The 10,845-nt window shown below is 37.9% G+C and overlaps 1 protein-coding gene across 1 annotated transcript; it reads right to left on the bottom strand.

Moving 5' to 3' along the window:
* Window positions 1-2,003: 2,003 nt before the first annotated feature.
* On the bottom strand, window positions 2,004-7,802 carry LOC122080922 (formyltetrahydrofolate deformylase 1, mitochondrial-like). Its single transcript, XM_042647812.1, has 8 exons — window positions 7,554-7,802; window positions 7,217-7,329; window positions 6,603-6,753; window positions 6,378-6,451; window positions 6,132-6,291; window positions 5,627-5,725; window positions 5,452-5,538; window positions 2,004-2,246 (listed from the first exon to the last, which is right to left on the bottom strand). Exons 1-8 carry the CDS (start codon window positions 7,692-7,694, stop codon window positions 2,100-2,102), a joined length of 972 nt encoding a protein of 323 aa, XP_042503746.1. The 5' UTR covers window positions 7,695-7,802; the 3' UTR covers window positions 2,004-2,099.
* Between the last annotated feature and the right edge of the window lie 3,043 nt (window positions 7,803-10,845).

The raw sequence follows: 10,845 nt of genomic DNA, 5'->3' as shown, positions 1-10,845 counted from the left end.
TTTTTTTTTTTTTTTTTGGGGTAAAGTAGGAAACCTCGGCCCAAGGAAGACCCTGCAACCCACATGGATGAGGGAAGACCAAGGCCCATTAGAACAATAGAACCTTGTGCAGATGCCTTCAAGGGGCCAAGAAGACTCTTGGGAATTTCTTCACTGGTATTGTTAAAGGATGAAATTGGTGTTGATGTATACATTTACGTTATCATACCTTAATAGTTTGAGTTTTTAGATGAAATGATAGCGAACATGGTATTAGAGCAAAGATGCCGAATGTTCAATTTCTGAAAAGTGCATCGGAGGAGTTTTCCTGACATTCTTACTCCTAGATGTAAACGGTACAGTAGCATAGAGGCCGAGAGCTATCCTTCAACTTTGTGAATCTGTGATCATGTTTTAAAACCTTGAGTGGGCCACAGGCAGGTGGACCAGTTGTGCAATGATGGGGATCACAAACTTTTGGTCTAATACTCTGATCTACACAGGCCCAAGGTGGGCTTGGGCATGGGTCCTGGACTCCTGGTGCAGCCCGTGGTCTAACACCTTTTTAACTTTAGGGAACACATGGGCTTGAATATCAGGCCCAAGTCCAAGCTCAGAGCCGTTACGAGAATATGACCAAGCAGGGCCCGCCTGCAGTAACCATGGTTCGAAGAATCGGATCGGAATTGATGGATCCATTTGAATCAACCAATTCATACTTGATTTCTAGGGTTCAGTTCGATTCCGATTACTGTACCTTTGCCAGGTTGAGCTGTTTTCGAATTTTACAGGTTGCCCTGGATTGATTTTCTTCGAGATGGCTCAACTCTGTTACGTTTGCTATGGACTCTTGAAATACATTCTAGGTCGATAAAGCATTCCTAGAAATCCTCCCACATGCAGCCTAAATTCATGAAAAAAATCCATTGTAAGATTCCGAACGCTTACAAAATATAGTTGTACTGTTCATTTTCTAACCACGATTTTTAGAGTTGAGATCTTTAGGGAATGAAGTGCCTAGGAACCACAAAATATTGAGATTGAAAAGATAATATTACAAATATATAATATATAAATAGTAGGTCCAGACGTTTAAGATCATGGGTAGAGGATTAATGTTCAATTTGGTATGATTTCTTAGAATGCATTACCAACCTGCAAGGCATACCAAACACGGCCTTCACTTGCACTATCATTTTGATAATAACTCTAGGAAATGATAATACTTTTCTAAGTTCACTAGCACTTCCATGCAATAACTCTACCAAAGGTGATCCTATTACAGGAATAACTTCAGGTACACGTGTCACAATTTTGATTGCTCAATAATCAATTTGGTCCCCGAGATAAGGAATAACCAAGTACAACAAAAGAGACAGTCAATACACCCACAACCACGCCCGAAACCCAAGTCAATTCACAAGGTTTTTAAATCCATCAGTCAAATATACATGAAATACGTGCAGGATCATCATTGCTCCTTCTCTTTCTTTCTCTAATAAATAAGAAAAACAAGGACTACATGGTCTAGCAGTATTTATACAGCATATTAACATTATCAAAAAGGCATTTCCTAGTCATTGCCTCACGGGCAATATTTTTTCACTACCAAAACCCAGTTGCTCCTTCTCTTTTTCTTCCCCCATTGAATCTGTACTGAAAATCAAGCACCAATCCTCAAAGTAGGAGCTCATCCCATTGCCTGAGCAAATTGAATTGGCTGAATCAACTGAACCAAACTGTGTTAAGACAAAATAACCTAATAATTCTCAATTGGAAAGTCAAACATGTCATTCAAAGTGCGCTTAGTCAATGTTGATTCTTCTGAGCATTTTGATAGAATGGTAGAAAAATTGTATACAAACATAAAAAAATTTATTATTAGTATTCAGTCAGACTTTCCAAGTTCCAAGTCCCTTTCTCTGAGATCCTTGATGATGATCTGTGCAAAATATTCAGCTGAATCTTAAGACCAATGGCAGACCAGAGAAATAGTATACGGAAACTGAATATAAATGCTGATATTGGTGAGACAACAGAAACGAATTTTATATAACAATTGGCAGCAGATACATTGTACAATTCACTCGACATTAAATTTTGTCCATTCCATTTTCCCTTCAAAATACGACAGTCTTGGTTTCATTATAGGGTAGCACGCGGAGCTCACAATATGATTTTATCGCCTTCTCCAAGCATTGTTTCTCCAGGTTCTCTGATTTCTGAACAAAACTCCGAAGGTTATCCCGGTGAGAGACTCTCTCTACCTGAACAATAAAACACAACATTTATCATAGTGTTCTTTTAAGGTTGCACCTATCTTTTACACAATTCTGATAATCATACAGTCAGGATTAAATAAAAAATAAGAACAAGTCAAGCAGTACTATTTCATGTGTAAGTTACCAATAAAACATTATATAACCCATAAAACAACCAAAAAGGATCCAAGACAGAGAATAACAAAGAAGAATACATATCTAAAGCAGTATCATTTGGTAAAGTGGGGAAGGGGAGGACTTATTGAACTTCAGAATTTGCACCGCATATGCGATCTTTAAATGACCCAAAACTTGACACCAAAAGGGGGGGGTAAGAGCACAAAATCATATCATAACAAACTTCTAGTAAAATATAGATCTCTTACCACACTAGCATTACACAGAAAAAAGGGATGATTTCCTATTTTTAGCTGTGTGGCAGGATGCTCAGACCATTGGATAGATAGGTATAGGTCTGAATTATTTAGATTTCAGAACCTAACTCAATACAATACCATCCCCTGTATTGGCATGCATCCAAATATTTTTTTCAGCCATCCATGTAGCTCAGGCACCATCCTGTAGTCCCTAGAAACATTTTGCCACTTGGAAAAGGCTGAAACTTGACAAGTAGGCGGGGACCTTTGGATTCTACCAGTCCACAAAATTTGGGCCGTTCCGTTCAGATAAACTTTGCCCTTACAAAATGGCCAAAAGTTGCAGTGTTCAGCAGGATTCAATTTACAAAAGTTCCTTCAAATGGAAATGATCTCTCATTTTGAGGGGCACTTCTGTAAATATACAACAATGGTAAATATGTGGAAACCAAGAACTTGAAGAACCAACATCAGGGTGAAATTGGACCTCTTGCTTCCAAGCTACGAGTTAAACAAAAATTTTGATAGAATTTGATGTAGACACTTCTCTATTCTCAAATAGTGTTTCCAGGACCTCAACTATTTGGATTTCAAAACAAATCAAATACCAAGCAAACTAAGTATCAACAAGAAAAGGGCATATAGGTGACAAAAAGAACCAGCAGTACTCAACGTAGTTCTCTCCATACTTATTAAGACTCTGGAATTACTAAAAAAAAAAAAAAAAAAAAACCAGCTAACACTCTGTAGTAGAAATCAAAGTTCACAGGCCACCCTTCATACCATTGACCTGCAGTTGCAATGATGAATAGACAGAATAACAGGCAGAGACATTTACTTTTCTGATCTACTTGAGAAAATGCATCTAATGGAGTGAATCATATTAACCACCACTAGTGATTTCTATGAACCAAAAACTACTAAAACTGGAAAAAATCCTGATTTTATGAAATTTACTGATGGTATTTCAAAATTATTCACGCTACTTGAACATTATGAATTTTTAGATCCTTAGGCTGTCAGGCATTCTATGACTCTCCCTTTGTAGTCCCAACACTAAGTAATGCAATCTAAAATGATCAAGCCTATGATCAGATCTGAAATGAAGGAAGCATTTGTTAAGTGAGAATCAGATTGATGGAACGGGACAGAAAAGAGATGAGATTGATGTGCTAGGGAGGAAGAAAAGAGACAACGTATGGATAAAGAGATGATAAAAGAACATAAGAGAAGAGAAGAAATCAGGTATGGGAAACCAATCTTGTATGCACTGTTCAACACCACCAAAAATCTTAAAAATAGCTCATATTCTTTACTCAAATCACCTCCAATTGATGGGGGGTGTATTATATATATATATATATATATACCTTCAAAAAATTCTAAATTGACTCATAAAAGGACTCCTAATCACTCAAACACATTCAATAAGTAATTAAATAAACTCACAACTCTATCCAACTATAAAGTATTCTAGTCTAACCCAAATACTTAACCACTAATCCCATGTACGAACTTTATCTACACTTTATGGGCTTATAAATTAGACCCATTACAGTGAAACCCCAAAAAAAAAGGATCCAACCTATAACATAACTACCCAAAGATCAATTTAAGCCCATTGGACATTCAACCAGCACCTTTTGGGCCTCCTAAGCTTGAGCATAGGCCTCCATATGGGATTCATGTCTAATGCAACTGCATTCTGAAATGTTTACAAGCATCACCTCTTAAGGGAAAATTTAAGTAAATCATGTCCCATGCTGGATAGAATTGTCAAAGGCACAGAACTAACAGAACAAAAACCTCCGTCTCAGATGGAATCTATTAACTTTTCAAATGTACACGGTTCCCTCTTTTGCATATTAAATAGGAATGCTAACTGATTCCAAAAGTTTATCATAGTAAGTTATTCATGCTCACCTTGAACCCCCATTCAACAGAAGTCAGACAGATCCTACAATGCTCTGAGAAGAAAAGAATGGACTAGGTTTTTAACAATAGCCAATGGTTTAGGGTTTGTTGCACACTGTAGTCGGTGATGGCATGCTTCTTATTGTCAAAGTATTAAACCAATGCTATTCAAGCTGATCCAGCCCAACCATGATTCTACCAATCTTATTGTATTCTGATAGAAACGAGCATGTCCATATTCTCTAAAAATACTATGGTTCCCATTTTACAGGAGCAGATCACCTCCATGGCTATAGCCATGCTGGACTTATCATGAATTGCCTCTAGGATGTATATCATTCTCCAATGTCTCTATTATTGTAGTGTTAAATATGACTCATCTTTGACACCAGACTAAGTTACTACCATTCATTTTAGAAGCTTCCATTTGATTCCTTAATACACAAGAATGTGTATTTCTGTTCAAATGTAAAATCACACACCCTTCATTATCATTTTCCAAAAACAAAAAGGACAGCATGTTCTTCACTCAACATATGATGGCAATGACCCATAGTTCTATTCTACTCATAGATAACCTCATCAAGATGGGGAAGTAACTAAGCCATTTTTACTGATCTGTTGAATGCACAGACTAGCATTTAGCAATTTGCAGAAGACACTAGCCCAAAGTTTAACTATTGGAAATCCTGCCCAGGTGATCCAATTGTATATTTTTTGAATATTCATACAACGCATTTGAAGCATCCAAAGACTTTTGGCTTTGTGATTCTCCTGGTAAGAACTAACCCTCTCGGCAAGGTATGAATTTTCTTCCTCATAAATTTTCAAAGATCATAATATTTCAAGTTTTATAAGCATTCTTTCAAAAGTAAATGGCTATGTTGTTCAAAGCAAAAGTAACCAGGTACAAGAATCACCATCTGCTCAATAATTGGTCCCGTATCCAGTTCTTCAGTTACAAAGTGACTTGTTGCCCCAATCAACTTTACACCACAATCAAAGGCCTGTCAAAACTGTGATTCAAATCAAACAACTAAAATGACAAGAGCACACAGTACGATAAACTGCACAAAGAAGAGAAAAAGAATGAACCTGTTTAGCAGGATTTCCACCCTTGAATGATGGTAAAAGGCCATGATGAATATTAATTACATCCTTCCCATAAGTCTCCAAAAAATTTCCAGATAAAATCTGCGGATAGATACTGATGTCATATGCCCAAACATAACAAAAGGAAATTAGATCAAATCAACACCTGCACAAAAGAGAAAGAATGGAAGCACCAAAAGGAATACAAGATGAGGTCACCAAGTTAAATGATTTGTCAATCGATTGGAACAGAAGGAAGACTGCCCTCCCTGCCAGTGTCATACCCAAAAATACATGCAGGGGCTTGGATGACCATACAGAAGATCTTTTGCACCAGAAATAGTGTCAGAGATTTTCTAGGTGAACCATTCTCCCTTAAACACCCAATCCATATAAGGGAGAAGCACCTTTGTCTTAAGTGATACATCACAGTATCCTGCTTGGTTTAATAATGAGCAGCAAGTCTGACAGATCTGAATGACGCAAAGACTTAGAGGATTAAAGTTACCTGCATATATCTAGCTAGCACTAGAAAATCAGTGTCATGAACCAAATCCAAGATTTCACTTTCTCTTTTATTCTCTGGAGTTGTGCACAAACAATGATATGGAATTCCATGCCTTTCAAGAAAGCGAATAACATGGGTATTTGGACCTCTGTCATGATTACTGTAGGAAGGCATTGAGCTCTGTAAGTTGGTAATTAATTAGAAGCCAAAACTTGTGTCAAAAAATTGAACTTTCAGATATATCACCTTATAACACGAGTTATATCAACAGGAAGTCTCCCGTCCTGCCATGCATGTAACAAATCAACCAGACAGTGGTCCTGCAACAGAATAAGAATAATTCCAATAAGATGAGATTGCAAACACCCAATAAAGAGGGCAGAGATTAGCATTAAAGATAACTGTTGCTCAGCACTTTCCTCCCTCCACCCCCCCCTTTTTTGTTCGGGGGGTGGAGAAGAGGACATTTACCTGTTTTGAAGCGAGAACTGCTATTTTATATTTGGGGTCAAACTTGGGAACCCGTACAATAGATTTCATTGCATTAAACATCTTTGACAGCTTGAGAAAGTCCTCCTCCATTTCAGCCCGTGGCCATCTGATGGGATCAAAGACAAATTCGCTGCCAAGTCGTATTGGAATTCAGTACCTTTTAGGCTCTGCTCAATTCATGCATCAAATTTACAATAATTTCAATCCAACTTTAACTGATAACTGTAAAGAACAAGGAGGGGACCCCACAGTCTGCACCTTGAACAGTGTCATTTCTTGTGTGTGTGTGTGTGTGTTTTATGAAGGAGGAAGGTCCCTGACCTGAAGTACAGAATACCGTAACTGCTGTCTCAAATAATACAAACTTCACATACACACACAATTCTCATTCCCAAAATATGAATTAAATTTTCCAGACCAGGAAAATGGGATTTTTTTTTTATTTTTTTTATTATTTTTTTAAGAATGGACTTCACTGGGCACGAGTTAAGAACTAAATGGAGTAGAATTCAAAAGAGCTAAGCATACGAATAATGGGAATTGTCACGAACATATACAATACAGAAATAGTCATCAGTGGGAAAAAAGTGTACCTTCTAGAATAGAAGACCTGATTCTTTTCGGGAACAAAGACGTCGACATTGAAAATGTTTCCCCCTCTCACAGCAATGCACTCCGATAGCTTGGCGACAATCCCAACTCCGTCCTATAATATAGTATTACACAAAAAAAATTCAAATCCCATTACAGAAGCCGATATCAAACGAGGATTTATTGATCGGTGGAAAGTAAGTTGCAAGACATGAGCAGTGATTTCCCGTTTCTTTCTTTTCAAAACTCGACAAAATCTGAAATGAAAAGATAAGCCTGGAAGGAAGGATGATCGGAATCTGGGATTCATAGAGAGAGAAAAGGGGGGGGGGGACATACGGGGCAGTGAAAGACGTGAATTCCGAGATTGGAAGTGGAGCGGGAGGTGTCTCCGGGGAATCGCCATGAACTGAATGCGCTCCTTGTGAATCCGACAACTTGCGGGAAACTGGAGGATACCCTTCGTAGCAGTTGGGTCATGGCTTCTCTCGCTCTCCTTGGACACGAGAGAGAGAGAGAGAGAGAGAGTAATTGGAGATATCTCTGCAGTGCTGTCCATCCGCGCAGCCACAGAAACACCAAAAATCAGTTAATTTTTTACGGGTCCACCAACTGCCGCCTCCTGAGTCCGGCCGGTTTCTTCCGCCACTGCCATTCGAGATCTACCACAGTCGTTAATGATGCCCAGAAGAAATGAAGTTTTTTTTTTTTTTTTTTTAGCTCAGGAGGGTATTGGAGATTGAATCGCCGAGGCCACTTAGGTACTTAATGGGAGGGTTGGTGATGATGATCGGACTCGTTTTACCTGTCGGCTACATGATGTTCCGAAACAAACGAGTTCCTTCGTCTTGTGTGCCTTTTCTTTTTATTTCGGTTTAAATTCCCCCCACCCCCAATCTAAGTTTAGACTCTGATTTGTATCCTTTGAAGGAGTTTGGATCTTCCCAAGCGTAGTGCAGATCATGATTCGGATTTGCAGAATTTAGGATTTTTTTTTTCTCCCCTTTCGTTGCCATTAATCCTCCTTATATTATTTACATTTGAGACGTTTTCGAATTGGGTCAATTTGTCTGAAATTTTTTAAATTGGATTTGCAGGAGCGAAGGCTTGATCTAGAGACATCGGGGCAAGTTCAGAACTTACAGAATTGTTTTATACTTATATCTTTTGTCTCGTAAAAGTACCTTCAAATATCTGTGCACACAATTGATACAACTTTGTTGAACTGCAATTGTGACAAATGGGTTGTGAGGAATTTGAATACAATAAGAAAATACATATGCTTTGATTCTGTTCGTTTCTTCTCTTTTCCATATCGGAGAGTACCAATGGCATTTACCACGAATTTCCTCCTGCCTGTTTGTTCTTATTGTTTGAATAGAAATATGACCATCTGCTTTAGTGTTGGTTCTCTGTGACGTTAGTCTGTGTATCATACCTACAGAACATTCATAAATTTTGGTGCTTGTTTGTATTGAAATTTCTCAACTTCGCCACTTCTCTGTTCAAAAAGTTTTGTACTTTTGTCAGCTTCTGGATCCCCATTAAACAGGTCTTCTAGGATATGAGAGTTGTGCTGAAGGTTACAGAGATGGGATCACACTCCGTGCTTGATGTTTCAGAGAGTGGTGCAAATGGTTACTAATGGTTTGTATACATGAAGACATGAAAAATCTTATGACAGGGGAGAGGCAGAGTATTTAACACCTTATTGTTGGTAAGGATGTGCTATACTGCAAAGTTTTGGATGTGTTTAGCTTCCTTCTTTTATGATCAAATTCAAGTTGCTTCTTATGGGTTGTCAGTTATTGGATTTTGTCAGCCAATTGGTATTAGTCAAGAGAACAAAATTTAACATTGCATTACTAGCTACTAGGACAACTTGAAGGTGAGAAAAGAAACAATGGAAGCTTCAAAAGAGAGCCTGAGGAGGATAGAAGTAAACCAAAACCACCTTACACTCTTCAACAGAGGATGGATGGGGAACCATACAGAGGATGTGAACTATACTTTTTATATTCAGTTTTTACTCTGGGAATATAACCACGGCTCATCTTGAAAGGGAGTGATTGAGTAAAAACATCAAGGGACATATCCGATTTGATTCAGGAGCATCTGGGATTTATAGCTGGTTCACATCCTATGAGGCATGTTAACCTGTGGATCAAATCAGGAAATAACTGTGGAGGATGGTTACAGCAGCAGGCGTTTACTGTTTCTATTATGATCTCTTTCTTCACAAAAGTGTCTACCCCTATTGTGAGTGGAATTGATGGGTTATTCAAACAATGAAGCTGTTGATCAGTGATCCTTACATGGATTTAAATGGTTTGTTCAAGGCTTGCAGTGGTTGCCTTGAGTTTAAGGAAGCAGATATTCGCATGTTGTTACTCGTGATCTGTCTCTGGACTGGCAGCAAAAAGTCGTTAAATTGTAAACTAGATGATAGTGGAACTCTGTGCCTATGACTCTGCTCTTTGCAGCCATCTGAATTCTGAAACGCTGTGTGGATCAGAAGGGATGATTTCATTTTCATTTTCTATATGATTTTTTACACTTCCAAAATGCAAGTAGAGGATGTTTTTGAGGATCAAGAGAACAAAATAGGGCTACGATGGCTTAAGTAGTGGCATTCTTTCATCATTTGGTGCAGCATATCCAAAATCTTAGGTGGGAAAACTCATTTTGTTTGTTCAATGGAATGCTTCAAAATTGGGTTGTTTCAGTTCATTGGATGTTTCTGGTCCTATATGTGTAGAAGTTCAAATACAAACTAACATGGCCAAATGCCAGATTTCTCAATGTTTTTTACGCTTCAGTTGGGTTGCCTATAGTTTTGAAAAGAAACGGAGTGGATTGACATAACAATATGCCAATTTTGAAGCAGACACAGAGATCAAATGAATTTTACTACACAAGTCCATAATTTCAGAATTCGGATATGGTTATTCCAATTCCAATTCAGTCTAAATCTGCTGGATCAGCCGATTTTATCCAAATCAGTCAATTCAACTGATCTTATTCCAATACTTGAAACCCTTAGTACGACTGCTTGCTTTGGCCACGATCCTGGAGGTGAAGAGGCATCATTAGGGCATCAAAACTAGCCCGGTGAGGATTCTCATGGCATAAGATCCCAATGGATTTTTCATAATGCTGAGATTATTACAGAAACCATGCAGATTCAAATAATCTAGATCACTTACCATGACCCCAAAAAAAAACAAAAAATGCAGCAACAATAATTAAAACTAGGGCTCAACACAACGCAAGGAAAAAAGATAATCTTGTTAAAGAATAAAGCTCAGATTAAACATGATGTCACAGGAAAGAAACGGATAAGCTTGTTAAATTACAAACTCCACCACTAGAACAGAACTCAACTGAAGCAGCCTAAATGGACTAAATCAACTGATCTAAATTCTTGAGGTTGTGCCATTTTTCTACCATGGCAATCAAAAGTTTAACCACATAAACCATGGTTTCAATGTTTACTTCTCCATAGCTAAGAAGGAGCCTCAAAATTTTCATTTAGTGAGTCATTTCAAAATTTATAGACAGCAACATAAATTAATTGCATTTATTTCTAAATCTATTATAAGAATATAAATGTTTCGCCTCGGGGGGGGGG

The sequence above is a fragment of the Macadamia integrifolia genome, chromosome 6, assembly GCF_013358625.1.
Source record: "Macadamia integrifolia cultivar HAES 741 chromosome 6, SCU_Mint_v3, whole genome shotgun sequence".
In the NCBI taxonomy this organism is placed as follows: Eukaryota; Viridiplantae; Streptophyta; class Magnoliopsida; order Proteales; family Proteaceae; genus Macadamia; species Macadamia integrifolia.
The sequence above is the reverse complement of the archived record's forward strand: the minus strand, read 5'-3'. Positions and strand labels throughout refer to the sequence as shown.